This window comes from Stigmatopora argus, chromosome 4 (assembly GCF_051989625.1).
Source record: "Stigmatopora argus isolate UIUO_Sarg chromosome 4, RoL_Sarg_1.0, whole genome shotgun sequence".
Taxonomy (NCBI): Eukaryota; Metazoa; Chordata; class Actinopteri; order Syngnathiformes; family Syngnathidae; genus Stigmatopora; species Stigmatopora argus.
In genome coordinates, this window is record NC_135390.1 from 11,926,778 (window position 1) to 11,942,672 (window position 15,895).

Genomic DNA, 15,895 nt, shown 5'->3' on the forward strand with positions numbered 1-15,895 from the left:
TGCCTAACACACCCCATATCAGATGATAATTTGTCAGGATAATCTTTCTGACACTTGGCAGCATTGTACCTTTCCTGACTTGATCACAGTTGCAGAAGGCTGCTAAAATGTGGCCTACATTCGTGTGCTACATCTACAATCTTTAAGGACTGAGGAGGCAGGCCAGTCTACTTCATAGCAAAATGACATATTTGCAAATATTCCAAAATATAACGAAATGCTTCCTGCAGTCTTGACATTTGTGTATTATTTATTGCAATAATGTGAAATGCTACAGACTTGTGAGAGCTTTGAGGAAGTTTGGTCGGCTATTTTGAGCTGAAACGCAACAATCATGACATGATTTTTGGATTCAAACCCATGTTATTGTATATCTTGATGCTAAAAAGCACCCATGCATCATTTGTCAGGAACCCATCACTCTTGTGTGATTTCAGTCCACAGTGGATAGAACAAAAAGCCTGATCCATTTGACCAACCTTCAACTGAAGTGATAACAGAAAAGAGCAAAACACATAGAGTTTAATATTGCGTGGAACAAACCCTGTAAAACCATCCTTGTTTCCACACCTTGACTGTTGACATTGTCTTTAGTAATGTTTGTTGACCTCAAGTTGGCAGTGCTCTGGGAATGATGGTTACAGTTGCAGATGGCAAAATGACTAATAACTATGACTAGTCGCACTAATCACTAGGCAGCGGTCCCTTCAAGCCCTCCAATTAACCCGCTGCTTGTCGTTAACACAACAACTTTGTCAACTATAGTGTGGACTTGAGCCAGTTGGATGAACAAAGCATATTTCACATGTCTGTTACTTTGAATGCAATTTGTGTGGTTCTAGGTTAGAATCAGCTCAGCCAGTTACTTGTAAATAAGAATAATCAGAGCCAGCATTCTATTGAACACACGAGGGAACCTTAGTTAAGACAACAGTCAGCGCAAGCAGCATTTCAAGCAGAGTCACCAGATTGAAGGCATTTCTTTGTAGGGCATGCAGAATAGCCCCCTGGGAGTTCACCAAAAGGCACCAAAATGAATCACCGACCATGAAGCTCAAATCCATCCTTCTGCTGGTGTAAACAGTGAACTGCAATGGCAACAATTCCTAATAGGATGGATGGAAAATCCCAAACTCCTCACATCAATATCTTAGTGATACGATTCGTGCTGAAAGTGTAACGTATGAGACGAAGAAGACAGAGGTAGAAATATTTGAAGATATTTAAAGAAGTGTTGTAAAATTGCACATTTCATCCATGAAATTGTGACGTGTAAATTAGTCTTGCATTGGATTTACCTCAAACTGCCATGCCAAGTTCCTTGCAATAGATTTCCTCATTATAACACTTATTGAATTAACAACTGAGTGTGATATTTGCACAACTAGGGAGTGTAAAACAGCAGCAGAGACGACGTATTACTTGTTATAACATTGTTAAGAAAATAATGCAAGTAGCAGCTCTTATCAAAATTTTATTTGCTTTCTTGTAGAAAAATCTTCTCCATTTTTTTTCACTGTAAAGGTAAGTGAAATCTCTGGTCAGTTTTGTATATATAAATCATTTTCATTACTGATATACCACAACTACTGTATTCAATATGAGTCATCATGCCACAAATTCTTTATGTCACAAACTTTTCTGATCATCACAGATGGACCATATGGTGTCGAATGAAGCGACCCGCTGCTCAACTCTGTCATGTGACTTGATGATTTTACAGTAGGGGGAATAAAATGAAGGATGGCAACAATGAAGTCGTGGGCGGGCAGAAAGTGGGTGACGGGGAAAGATCATTAGAGGAGAACATATTTCTTTTCTGAAAGGAGCAAAAAAAAAGCGATTGGGTTTTCCCCTTTTCTTATATATCTTCCGATGGGTATTTGGTACCCATAGTGAAGCTGCCAAGTTGAATCATCTCTGCTTGCAGTGAGTGACCACACAATATTACATTAAAAAAATAATTCAAAATGGGTTTTTTTTCAGTGCCCAGGCAGACAATTAAAATCACGTATTACGTATATTATTTTGCTGTCATAACTTGATTACAACTACACACAACACATGCCCTAATGTAGGAAAATTGGCCATTACAAAAACAATGCTTAATTCTTTTCATACTAATCGATACTAATAAAATATGTGGACCAAATTCATAGCAATCCTAATGATTCAATGGTACAATGCCTTATACAATAGAAATGATTGGATACGTATAAATTGGCTAAATTGTAAAATATTTGTGAAAAAAGTATCAGTTATTTGTCTTTGCTTTATGTTTGTACAGAGGCAAAAGTTGACTGAGAAATGGAGCACCATAAGGTTGAGACAACTAACAAGAGGGAAGGGAATCCTCATTCATCCACTTTATTATTGTGTTTATAACATCTGGACAGTTGTTTAACTCTGGCAAGAAAGGATACATGTGTGTGTTGTTTGTGTTTTGTGCCTCAGGGAGCCACCTGTTCAGTGTAGTTATTTAGGTTTTCAAGCCACTCAGAGGGACATCTGACCAGACCAGCCTTGCTTTCCCATGACTCCCTCAGGCCTGAGGGCAAGCCACACAACACGGTGAGTATGTGTAAAAAAAAAAAGACTATTTTCGGTGCAAGATTCACGGCTGGTCTTGCACATGAAGTGCAGGCAGAAAGATATGCGGCTCCACAGACATGGGAGTCAGGTGATCAATGTGTTTCACAAATACATAGATTATCGGGACACCCATAGGACTCTCACCCAGAAGCTTTATTTGATTGTAAATTAGCAAATTCCTGACTTTCTATTTTATATAATTTTCTTACTGGCTCGAAATTGTTAACAATTTTTTTATAGGGTGCTCATTTAAATATTTTTTAATCAATATTTAGAGTGTCATTAAGGCAATAACGAATTGGAATTTCAGGTATTTTTTATTGTATAATTTATTGTTATTCTTTTAAATGAGCAAAATTAGTCATTTAGCCCATAACATTTTAATAATAGAGTGGAATTTAATCTTGTCCCACTCCAGACCTTCTGCTCTCTCACAACGTTAATGTGAAATGGCTGAGTACTTGGAAATCACGGCCTTTGATCAATTTGCTTGTCATTGTGGGGATGCTTTGCCTCGCTCACTTTTCATTTCTTCCCTTATGTTTACAGTTATGGCAAAAATTGTCCTTTTTCTTCCAAAAAAAGCTCAGTTCATTTCCATTGGCAAAAACTTTGAAGTTTTCTCATTTCAAAACCTATTTGATCCTACATCTTTCATCGAAATGACATAATTTATACATTAAAAATCATTAAAAAACTACTCATTTTAATACAGTTTTTGCCAAAAAATGTACAGTTCCAACAAACTTGGACAAAAACATTCTCATTCATTTCCAATGGGAATAAATTCCCTGAGATCAACAGGATGTGAACTGAAAAGGCCAAAAATCTACAGGACGTGACCCTAAAACGCCCCCAAATGTACAGCAAGTGACCCAAAATCAACAGGAAGTTACCATAGGTATAAAATTAACAAGGAAGCCACATCAAATTAATTTTCTTGTCTGTGACAACCGTAGACATCCAATTCATTTAAGATGGGAGAATCAGGACTAGTATTCTGGAAGGGAGCCCATCGGGCAAGTGGTTAGCGTGTCGGCCTCACAGTTCTGGGGTCGAGGGTTCGATTTCAGGTCGGCCCTCACTGTGTGGAGTAGGCATGTTCTCCCCGGAGCTTGTGTGGGTTTTCTCTGGGTACTCTGGTTTGCTCCCACATTCCAAAATAAAGCATGGTAGGCTGGTTGAACTCTAAATTGTCCCTAGGTATGAATGTGAGGGTGAATGGTTGTCCGTCTCCTGGTGCTCATAGTTAGCTGGGATAGGCTCCAGCACCCCTTGCGACCCTTGTGAGGATAAGCGTTCAAAAAAAGTATTCTGGAAATAGTTTTGCTTGCATCAAAAGTACATGAAGATTCTTAAAAGAAACACAAAGCTCATATTTCGAAGTTTCTAGTGGGAAGAAAATAAAAATAAAACAATCGACTTAATGCCTCTGGACTTCAACTAAATTATTCCACAGTGCCGTAGATCTAATCTATAATAGAATACGGGCTATTGAACATTTAGTAGTTGGATTTGAGAATGAGTATTGACTACCCTTGCGTGGCAGAATTGAATGCAGTAACCTAAGTTAACCTCTTGAGCGCAGGTTCCGGATGTGAGTCGGGGCACGGGGTCGAACGCTGGCTGACCCCCACGGAGTTGCCGCAGCCCGGGTGCAAGCTACAGGGTGAGATCGGGCTTCTTTTTTTTTGCGCATTTCCACTGCGTGACGCCCATGTACAATGCGTGCGCGTAAACGTGTACGTTGTGTGTGATAAATGGAGACGCGGTGAGGGTTGGGACAGGAAGGGTTAGCCGGAGGGAGGCTTGACTAAATTACGAGGAGAGTAAGAACCATCTAAGCGAGCGAGCCGTGGACGGAAAGGAGTGACACGAGGAGAAGGACAAGGGGAGAAAAGCCGGGACGCGATCCTTTTTCTATTTACATATTTTCTTTTTTTCTTTTTTGGAGGATAAAACGGGGACGATCGGGATATACGGAAGGGTATGAAATGCGATTTCATTCATTGTGCTCGCATGTGGGAAGCGGTTGATCGGTCTCAGGTGCGTGTGAGTGTGGCAGGTGCATTCGTTTTAATTACAAGATGCAAGAAAAGGAATTAAAAGTCAGAAGAGTGTCTTGTGGAGAGTCAGTTTTTAGTGTAATAATCGGAGAAAGCGCGTTAAAACGATGTTAATTGCAGCTCAAAGGCGTAGTCGGAATAGGGGGATCGGATTAGCTCCACATGCTGGAGCAATCCGATCTTGAGGTAACTTTGTTACTACAAGTGGTGTTTTATTCATCGGGCTGTGGGAGAGGTGGGCAGGTGTCCCCCGGGTGACGAGGGTGAGCAGGGTGAGGAGGGTGAGCAGGGTTCCTCATTCTTTCTCCCGTGAAATAACGAGCATCAGTCACGAGCCGAGGTGAGGAGGAACAAAAAAAGTGGGATTGAAGAGAAGAGAGTGGATGAATGGACAATGCCACTCACACACTGTTTTTTTCTCCCCTATTTGAGCTGTCAGTCAAACTTGCTTCATGTTACTCCACCATCTTTTCCTCTGAATTATTCTCTTACACTCTAATTCCTTTGAATTATTCTCATCATTCCCCCCGTGCCCATATCTTGTTTTGTGATTGATTGCCACTTTGGTCTTAATAGGTACCAATAAAATGCTTCAGTAGTTTTAGGTAAAGGGAACATTGTAGGCATCTTTGTTTTATAAACTAGCTCTCTGACAAAGTAAAAAATCAGGTTATTAATTGACAAGAAAATGACCTTCAGATGTTGACTTTCCTTGAGTAGAAGTCTTCAATTATACTGAAGAAATGACGGACAAGAATTTCAAAATACAACTTCAGGTTGGCCTTACTGTTCTTTTGAAAATTTTTTCAAAAGTGCCAAGATATTTTAATAATACATTTTTGAACACATTCACACAGTTGAGAACATTCCAGATGCAAAAATGTGATAAAATGGCCAAAGAAGATGCCATGTATGCTTTTCAGGGGTCATTTACGGAAAATTAGTGCCACTGTCAGTAAGTCATTGGCTATCAATTCGGTTCAAAAACAATGGGTTTTGTTTAGCTGATATATGATCAGTTGGCTTGCAAAAGCACAATCCAACACAACCAAGGGTGCAGAAACTAAAGTGAAAGTTTTTGACATGGGGGTTTACTTCAGAAATATCCAAAATTTGAGGGGTCGTGTCTAATTTTAAAACTGTCCAGGAAGCTCTTATTTTACAGTTGGAGGGCTCTCAAATTATTTTCCAATTTTGGTTATAAAAATTTAGTCCAAGTATACTATGTGCTAAAATATGATGTATCTAAGTCTAAGGAGTAATGCCCTCCATTAAATGATTACTACACAAGCGTACAAAATAGGGTTTAAATTGTTCGTGCTTAACTATCATTTCACATTTATGAAAGCGACCTTGTTGATGTTCTCTTTTCCATGTAATTTCTTGGTATTCTTCCACTTTGTATGAGTGATGCTGTAATGCACAGTGTTGATCAATAATTACATAATTTGTCATTTCTAGTATAGTGATGAAAAAAAAACTTGTTTCAATTTGTGTAGCTGAGGTCATTTAGTGTTCTACGCCTCAAAACGTCCCCTTTTTTCCATTTAATTCATTTGTATTCTTCAGTTTTGATAATATAGCTGTGCTCTTCCATAATAAAACCAGAAATTGGTCGCTGAAAGTCAGTCTCTTTTCTTCTCTTCCTTCCGACACTTTGACTTCTGCTCTCCTTCCAACAAAGTCCTCTACTGTTTGAGCCTCCTCCGTGTGGGCGTGGATGTCCATAGCTGATCTGTGGTCAGTCTAGAGTCCAGACACTAGACTGTCCAACAGCCGTTTATGTCATTGTCTCCGAGTGGACTTTGTACTAGACTCACTCTGATTCCAGATCAGCCCCCTGGGCTATGTGGGGGGCAGGGTGGCAAGGTGGGTCTCCCTGACCTATGAAGCCTCCCCACAGTTGAATAGCATTCTTGAAGTCTGTCACTTTGTGTCTTGTCTCAATAAGCTTTTTGCTCAGCTTCTTTTGCCATTCTTGCAGGTCTATGTTGCTGCTGGTGAAGATGTTCTCTCAGGGTTATTTGTGGGCTCCGCTTGTGTTCCTGGCTGCTCTTTCCAACTTCCCCAGTAAAGCACAAGATCAAGGTAAATTTCCCCGATTCCTCTTCAGGCCGTATGCTTATTTGAGTCCTTTTCGCCCCACATAAAATCATTCTCTTCCTGCTTTCAATTTCCTCAACCTCTTAAACTTTCATCACTTCTCCCTCTGCGTCACGTGTCAAAGTGGCGGCCCGGGGGCCAAATCTGGCCCGCCGCATCATTTTGTGTGGCCCGGGAAAGTAAATCATAAGTGCTGACTTTCTGTTTTAGGATCAAATTAAAATGAAGAGTATAGATGTATGTTAAATTTCCTGATTTTTCCCCCTTTTAAATCAATAATTGTAAATTTTTAATCATTTTTTTCTGTGTTTTTAGTTCAAAAATCATTTTGTAAAATCTAAAAATATATTTTAAAAAAGCTAAAATAAACATGGTTTCAGATCTATAAAAAACTGAATATTCAGGGCTTTTAATCCAGTTCTTTTAATCCATTTATAAGAAAAAAAATCTAAATATTACATAAAAAATGGTCCAGCCCACATGAAATCGAGTTGATGTTAACACGGCCCACGAACCAACCCGAGTCTGACACCCCTGCTCTGCGTCATCTCCGGTTTTGACGAGAAGGCTCAGTCCAATCAGATGACATTACGCATATTCGGATGTTATCGCATCTAACGGGGTACCGTTTCGGGCCGGCATCGTGGCGCCGCTTGCCACCTGGCTACAGATGCCGCCACGCTTCACGGCGGTTTTTAATATATGTGCTGTAATAGCTTGCTTCAGGCTGTGGTGATTTGCTATGCGATGAACGCCACAACGTATACAACGCTCCAGTGTGCCTTGCAATCAACTTCACCTCAGCAAACTGGATTTAATCAAAGTGCGTCCCATCACAAAAGGGAGCTGTCTAGTTTGTACGGACTGATATAAATGAATTAGCATAGTTGTGTATCCTTGGGAAACCCAATTTGTGTTTACTTGAGTCTTTAATAGATGTTTTTTAATGAATTTCACTTGACGCGTTTAACCTTCAGGGAATGGTGACAATGCACAAGGGCGTGTTAAAACTAGGCAAGTATGATTATCATTGCGGCGATAGTTAGGGTTGATATGACAGGGATCATTTCAAACTCATTTTAGCCAACACCTCTTGCTTGAAACATAATCAACGTAATGTGTATATATATACATATGTCTGTGTGTGTGTGTGTGTGTTTGAGAAAGAAAGGGAATAGGTAGTGAGGCGGGAAAAAAATGTGCAATCTACGACATGCAGGAGGTTAAATACTGTACTTATCGTGATAAAAGAAATAAGCCAGAGGGAAATTTTATCATTTTGCTTTTTGTAATCATATTCACACTGTTGTGTGTTTGAAATATTTGTACAATGAAAGGATTTGAAATGAAACACGTTTTCAGCAGGGATGCAATTCAAGACAAAGTTTCCAAACAAACATATCATATGTAGTAGCATCTTTGTTTTTGATTTCATTTCCTGGTGGGTAATAGGACTAATCCGAGAAAAGAAACGCAGCTATTGTACCCTATAGAGTCACTTATTTCATTTTTAGGTAGAAATAAACAGCAAGTGTGACCAATGTGTGTTGGTCTAAATTGGACTGGTAACTGTTGCCTCAAGGTTCAGCATCATATGGGTGACCCCTGTTCAAACCCTTCAATAGGGGGCAGTGGAAAGACAAGAACACCCCTCATTAGGAACATTTTCCTTAAGTGGGATATTAGAGTGAGAATTAGTGTATGTACTGTATTTTAAGAGTAGATTTGTATATTTATAATACTTGCAAAATCATGTTCAGGTACTTTATATGGGACATGACACCATATTAGAGAATTTTTGCAGGTCCAAGTACATTTAATTCAACCTTGTATCATCTCATTTTGGAAATCTTCCAGGAAAATCAGAAAATTTAAACTTGGGGATTTTTTTAGTGAAAATGTTTATTTTAATAAGAATGTAAATGTTGCATATGCATTGCTGCATATCCCGTCTCATGGTTATTGTAGTTTCTTTATTGTTTTGTTGTGTAAGCCTGAGTCTGTTCATGTGTTCTTTTAAGTTTATTCATTTTGTTCCTTACTCGGCCCACAGAGGGAGCAAGTAGAAATAGTTTACGATGTTATTTTGATGGTTTTTTTTGCAGTCCAATTTCTCAGTCAAGCACTCTAGTGTGTGTGTGGGTATGTGTGTGTGTGTGTGTGTGTGTGTGTGTGTGTGTGTGTGTGTGTGTGTGTGTGTGTCCAATCCAGCCTGTGTGTTCAATATCTGCATGTTTATTCATTTATTTCGATTGGTTCTGTTGATTATCTAATTACCACAACCAAGGTTGAAGTCCAAAATCAAGTGATGTTTGCTCGTGTGTCAGCATTGATCATTCATGCATTTGTGCACTACAAGTATGTGGGTCGAGGGCAGAAAATAAGCGTGGGTGAGTTAATGGTGCTCCCCGGGCCTGTGTGGGTTTCCTCCGTGTACTCCGTTTTCCTCCCACATTCCAAAAACATGCATGGTTGGCTGATTGGACACTCTAAATTGCCCCTAGGTATGCGTGTGAGTGTGCATGGTTGTCCTTCTCCTTGTGCCCTGCAATCTTGGCGTTCCCTCCCCCTGGCCCGGAGACAGCTGGGATTGGCTCCAGCACCCTCCGTGGCTCTAATTAGGATAAAGCGGTTCAGAAAATGAGATGAGTGTATGGTGACCAATGATTCAAGATATAATGAATGGACTGAGAATAAAGCCAATGAGATGAAAGTTTTAATTCCTAAACAAAAACCAGAATGAGGTGGAAGCAACCTGCTTTGAATTTAAACAATGCTAATTTATCCAAAGCCATTCAACTGGCAGTGCCTCACCATTCAATGTCCGTTGACTGTAATCCACCTCGTCATGATCTCCCACTCCGGGATAAATGGAGCATTGGATGTGATGTGAAATGACCCCACTAAATTACCTCCTTTGTTATCGATAGAAAATAACCAGTGAAATCAGGATCACTTGATGGGAGCTTGAAATAAGTAAGGAGGCTTTTTTGTGTGAGGATGGACTAAAAGTAGAAGAGATACAATTAGTGTTCCTCTGAATAATTAACTGGAGGGGAGAATTGTGTCACTTCAACCAGTGTGTGCGTTATTGTGAATTGTGAATTGTGTTTATGATGTTTGTAAAAAAAATACAGATACCGTAATTACTCGAATATAACACGCAGGTTTTTGCAAAATAATTAATTCCAATAGTTGGGGGTGCGTGTTATAATCAAAAACTAATTTTTTTTTTTTTTTTTTTTTTTTTTGTGTGTCTTGTTACATGGCCCTTAGCCTGGTGCTTTTTCTTGCCAAATAAATTGAATTGAAATTGAATTGAATAAAATAAATTACAAATTTTCGATCGAAAAAAGCATTGTCAAACTCACTTTGACGCACGGATTTTACGTCATCTCGTAGAGCCGACGCACGGATTTTACGTCATCTCGTGAAGCCGAGACCACCACTGCCCCCCTCTAGCCTCGTAACCGTCTCAGTTCACCCTCTCTCAGTTCAGTGTTATAATCAATAACTAAAATAAATTACAAATTTTCGATCGAAAAAAGCATTGTCAAACTCACTTTGACGCACGGATTTTACGTCATCTCGTAAAGCCAATCGGATGATGTGTTGTGGGAGGAAGAGGAAGTGGATGAAGGAAGCAATGGACGTTGATAGGATTCTCAACGAAGAGATGTATGAGAGGACAGACAAAGAGAGAGAGGAACTTTTCATTTGAAGGATTCTAATGAATAAATTTGTTTGAACAAAACAATCGTGAAACGAAGAAAAAAAGGTAAGATTTCTGATTTTCGTCAGCGGGAAATTTTAGGTGCGCACTATATTCGAGTACTGCGTTTTTCCAGATTTTTTTGGCCCAAGGTTATACCTGCGTGTTATTTTCGAGTGCGCGTTATATTCGAGTAATTACGGTAATAACATTTGTTACAATACCAAAGTAGATCATCAATAATAAAACTGTCTTACCGTCAGGGGAAAATAATTTCAGCTTGTATGGTGAAAACTGTTTGATCACAAAAGAAAGAATACATCTCCACATTTTACTTTCTCCAAATATTGATGGCATGGCACCAAAAACAATCAAAGATAAAAACAATTCCTCCCACCTCCTACTTTTGCCAATTGCAGTGGTAAAAAAAATAGAAAATCATTTACTCAAGGAGAATGCAGAGATTTTTATCAATGATAGAAAACTGTTATATTCCATCTCTCTATCCATTTTCCATCCCGCTTATCCTATTCAGGTGCTCCAGCATTTTGCTGAAATTGCTCAGAAAGACTGACAAGACCCTGGACTGGTCACCAGTCCTGCACAGGGGAGAAAAAGTTATTTTGGGTGGTGAAGAGAAGGGTAGCAAAGAGGGATCTGACAAATAACCCAAGTGTGACCGAGGATGTCGTCATTACACTCCTGTATGTCTCCTCATGTTTGTTTGCGGTCAGCGTGCAGTTTTATGGGCTGACCGCACTGCTACTTTCCACCTGTGACAAAAAGAAAACTGAAGAAAGCTTCAGGACAATATGAAAGAGAGAATGTGAAGGAAGGTAACTTTGCTGCTAGCACAATGTACAAATTAATCATTGTTTAAAATGCTACAGGACAAAATACAAACAACAAAAAATCATATAACCACCAGAAATGACTGCTGGGCCTTTTTTTCTATTGTGGGACTCATGCATTGTTTCAGATTGCGCTAATTACCGTTTTAAAAGGCCTTTGAATGGAAGTTCACAGCACAACGCAGCAAGCACATTTGCACGCTATTGTTTGAAGCATTCCTTTAATTTACAAAAGAAAAAGAAAAAACAGAACTGTGCATAAAAGCCTTAATGTACAGTGTGTTTTTTCACCTGTGACTTTTTCCTCGTGCAAAAATGTTACTAAATAATAGTCACCATTGTCCTACTTTGAGGATCTTCTTTAAATTTACTGCCTTGCATGATTTTAATTTAAAGCAAAAGGAAGCCACTAGAAATTGACATTTGAAAATAAATAAATGTACATGGAATAATAATAATAAATCAATGCGGCCCAGTGGGCAAGCAGTTCTGGGGTCGAGGGTTTAATCCCAGGTCTGTCCTCACTGTGTGGAGTTTGCATGTCCTCACCGGGACTGCGTGGGTTTTCTCTAGGTTCTCCGGTTTCCTCCCACATCCCCCAAAACATGTGTGGTAGCTGGTTGGACACTCAATTGCCCTTAAATATGAGTATGTGCACAAATGGCTGCCTGTTTCTTTGTGCCCTGCGATTGGCTGGCCACCAGTTCAGCGTATTCCCCACATTGTGCCCATTGGTTGGCTAGGATAGGCTCCAGCAGACCACAACACTTGTGAGGATCAGCAGTATGGAAAATGAATGAATAAGAAATCAGGATTTTCATGGGCTCACTACCTCCTCGGCCTTGGGTAGGCCCACCTTTTCGCCGACTTTTATGCCCATGCTGAGCTCAATATGACACTTATATATAGCCACTATATTAGAGGACTTTCATATCCATCTGGGCTATGATTTAACACCTTGTCCACCAGATTCCAAAGCATTTTGGCACCTGAAGCAGCAAAGAGTGAAATATAAACCCTGGATTGCCTTCATATTCTGGATGTGGCAGATGTGCTGACCTGTGAAGAAGAGCTTAAATAAGGGACCCTCAATTTTAGTCCGCATGCACAGCTATTAGCTTTATTACATCCATATTCATTAATCACAGTTATGGTCCGATTCAATATACAGACCTTGGCATACATTGAGCATTATAGCTGTCTCCTTCAATTTTACCTTTGTTAATTATAATTCAGTATGTGTTAGAGTGTGTTCTTTGACATGCAAAGAGAAAGCCGTGTTATTAATCTCCAGCCAACTCCATTCAAACACTATCAAACAGATACCAAACATGACCAGAGTTATAAGGTTCCCAGAGGTTGTGAATTATTCATCGTCTTATTGTAGTGAAGTGTAATTATATAGTTTTGCACAATGCATTTGGACTATTTGATGGTTGATGTGAAATGAATACCCGATATTGCAGTGAGTAATGGCAAAACTCCTGAACTGTATTTTGTCTTCACACCGCAATCAAATCAAATAATAAGGGAAGGAAAAAGAGCATTTGAAGGGCAACAACCCAGAAATGAACTTCCTCAACCCATAAATGTGGGTGATTTTCTTTGAAGACCCTTTTTTTTTAATTAAAACTGTTATTAAGTTTGGTATTAATGACTCGAAATTTAGGCTGCATTTCAGGGAGCCTACTAATGGGATCACATAAGCTACCATTGTTTTCTTTGTACTTATATGGTCAGTATATGATGGTGTACTGAATGTAAAATTGTTTCACGGCAAGTCTCAAACTCAAATCTTTCACATATAGAGTGGTACCGCTACTTATGAATGAGTTTAGTACATACAAAATGTTCAGGTTTTTTTTATTGAATGTGCGTATGTATGTTTTCCACATTAGAAAATATCTTTGTATTTCTTATTCATTTTACTGGCTTAATACAATTAATACAAATTTGGTATACTTTTTAAATGGTTTATGGCCAGTATTAAAGATCGTGGGACGAAATAAGGTAGATGAATGTAAAATATGCTTCTACTTACAAAAAAAAATCCTAGTTACAAAACCACATTTGGTACAAATTAATTTCGTAAGTAGAGGTACCATTATATCTGCAGAAGAAGGAAAGCAATTCCTTCACTTAGCTGCAGTAGCGTCCCCGTTGACTGTGAGCAATTTTAATTAATATCCTTTTGATTAATCGACTTGTGACTAATTTCCCATGTGAGAAGTGTTGATCATTATATATTCTTTCAGTTCCAGCTCCGAAGAGGCTTCGTTTTAAAGTGCTGAAGCCAAACAACTTGCTCGTCTCATGGAAGGAGCCTAAAGGCAACTTTGACAACTACTTGTTCCTCTACAACAGCATACCAGGTAGGATGCATTTTTTGTAAAAACGGCTCATATAAATGATTCACACTCGTAATTATATCGTACAGAGAATAAAAAATGGTCCCATGAAAATTAGAGTTAACACAACTTTGAGAATAAAGAGCTCATTACCTGTTGGACTCTCTGTATCTCTGAAAGAATCGTGCAATTTGGATGTTATCTATTGTCCTCTGTGGGATCCACTTAAATTTGATTTAATACAATGTTTGTGTGATTTATCAGGAAGTTGAAAAGTGAGGATTTTTTTCCTAAGTAACGTCATTAATAAGTTATGATGAGTCAAACACAGGATCAGTGTGAGGCACAAGCTGCATACATAGCAGCAAGATGCTGTATCTCATCCAGACTTTTACAAATAGTTGGAGAGTGGTAAATGTGTGATATGACCTCGTATATTTCTGGGCTTGTATAGCGTATTCACCAGTCACCCTAATTCCCTTTGATATTTCTTGTAATCACAGTCTCTACTTTCACTATCATACGTCTTTGTCACATAAAGTCCTTGACTGCGACGAAGCAGACCTCACAATTATTCCATATTAATGCCATGCAGAAACACAGCAGATAATTCTCTCATTGTGAAAGTGAAGAAACATGTCTGATTAAGCAGGTTGTAACATAAAATATGCTCAACCACAAATAACCCATGGTAAGAGAAGCCGTGGCTGACAATTTTGCACAACGTTTACTGGTGTAGAAAAGAACAACAACAACAAAAAAATCTAATTTACAGCCGTTTTCTCTTTAGAAAGAATGGAAGTGCTGTGGTGGTTCTTTGGCACTCAGCACATGCAGTAAAATGTTGGCCTTCCACTGTGTCCTTTCCGTATCACTCACTCTGAAGATAGTAAAGCGGTCCATATGAATGCATTCAATCACAAGCAATTTGTTACCTCTAATTTCATCTCTGTATTATTTCATATGCTTAGATTTCTGTTAAAACAAATTGCAAAACGGTTGCATCTAAATGGAGACCTAGCGTAAGTTTTGTTCTGAGGCTTACGGTGTTCAGCCAGGTTTCGCCAATCCATTGGAAGTTTGGGCTCACTAAACTCTTCCAGTTATTTGATACCATCGTACAATTATTCTTTGATTGATTAATCCACGGGATAAGAAGCAGGCTCGGGGAACAAGGAAGGACTTTAAAATGAAAGATGTTTAATGGTTTTCTCTGCAGAGAGTTGTCCAGAAATTTGCAATCTGGGAACACAGACCGAGGGAGCTGTCCACCCCTCTGCCCAGTTGCCTTTAATATCCATCTGGCACATATTTAGTTTAATAATTTGTTCCACTCGGCACTTCTCAGGTCGTAGGTAGGGCAATGAAAAACAATTGTTGAAAAAGAGAACACCAGAGTGTTTCCAAATATACCCCTGGTCTAAAAGACAACAATAAGGATTAATATTTTCTAACAATGGAGATTATTTAGCCCGGGAACTAATCTGTTCCAAAGTGTTTTATAATGTATCATTATGTTCTCAAATACACATTTGTTTCAACTAAAAATGTTCGGGGTTATGTGCAGACCAAATCTGCGACACATTGGATTGGATACTTTTATTGGATTCAATTGGATAACTTTGTTCATCCCGTATTCGGGAAATTTTATTGTGACAGTAGCAGAGGGTGATTAGACAGAACAACAAAGCAAAAGCACAAAGTACAAAGGAAATCAAAGTAAATGGGATCATTAAGAATCACCAAATCATTAAGACAGAAAAGCAGCAAAAACACAAAACGAGCAAGAGTGGACGGCGCTACCGCTGCAGGCTGCCACTTGAACGGCGCCATCTTGGTTGCGGTAGCTAAAACGGACACAGACTCAAAAAGACGTTGTAAAGTTGGACAAAAACTGGAACCACACACAGGAAGTCTTCCACAAGATGGGGAACTTCTGCAGACTGTGATCGAGGTAGAGAATATGCAGAGTCACTCTTCCAAGCTTATCCGCACAGTTCCTCAGTAGTCTGGAGCTGAAGACAACAGCAGCAGAGCAGGACTCGGCTTCCGGCCTGGTAAGCGCCGACAGCTCTTCCATCTTATCCCATGATGGAATGGTTGGTCAGAAGCGTTGCTTCTTCTCCCGGCACTTTTGTCCAGTTCCGAATTTCCAGCGGGATTGAGGTGTTGCTCCTTCTGCTGCGTATTGTAACCATGTGTATGACAGCGTAGGCATGGCTG

At 39.3% G+C, this 15,895-nt stretch overlaps 1 protein-coding gene across 3 annotated transcripts in view; it reads left to right on the top strand.

Annotated features, from left to right (window-relative positions):
- The first annotated feature begins 4,121 nt into the window (after positions 1 to 4,121).
- The window catches only part of col14a1a (collagen, type XIV, alpha 1a), a 79,846-nt gene continuing 68,072 nt past the window's right edge, over positions 4,122 to 15,895 (top strand). For 2 of the 3 annotated variants that reach the window (XM_077597666.1, XM_077597664.1), the window contains exons 1-3: positions 4,396 to 4,579; positions 6,643 to 6,746; positions 13,580 to 13,696. In XM_077597666.1, the coding sequence (XP_077453792.1) occupies positions 6,647 to 6,746; positions 13,580 to 13,696 (217 nt within the window). In that variant the 5' untranslated portion in view covers positions 4,396 to 4,579; positions 6,643 to 6,646. Of the gene's footprint in view, positions 4,262 to 4,395; positions 4,580 to 6,642; positions 6,747 to 13,579; positions 13,697 to 15,895 lie in introns of those variants that run through there. The other variant, XM_077597665.1, reaches the window with a different exon arrangement.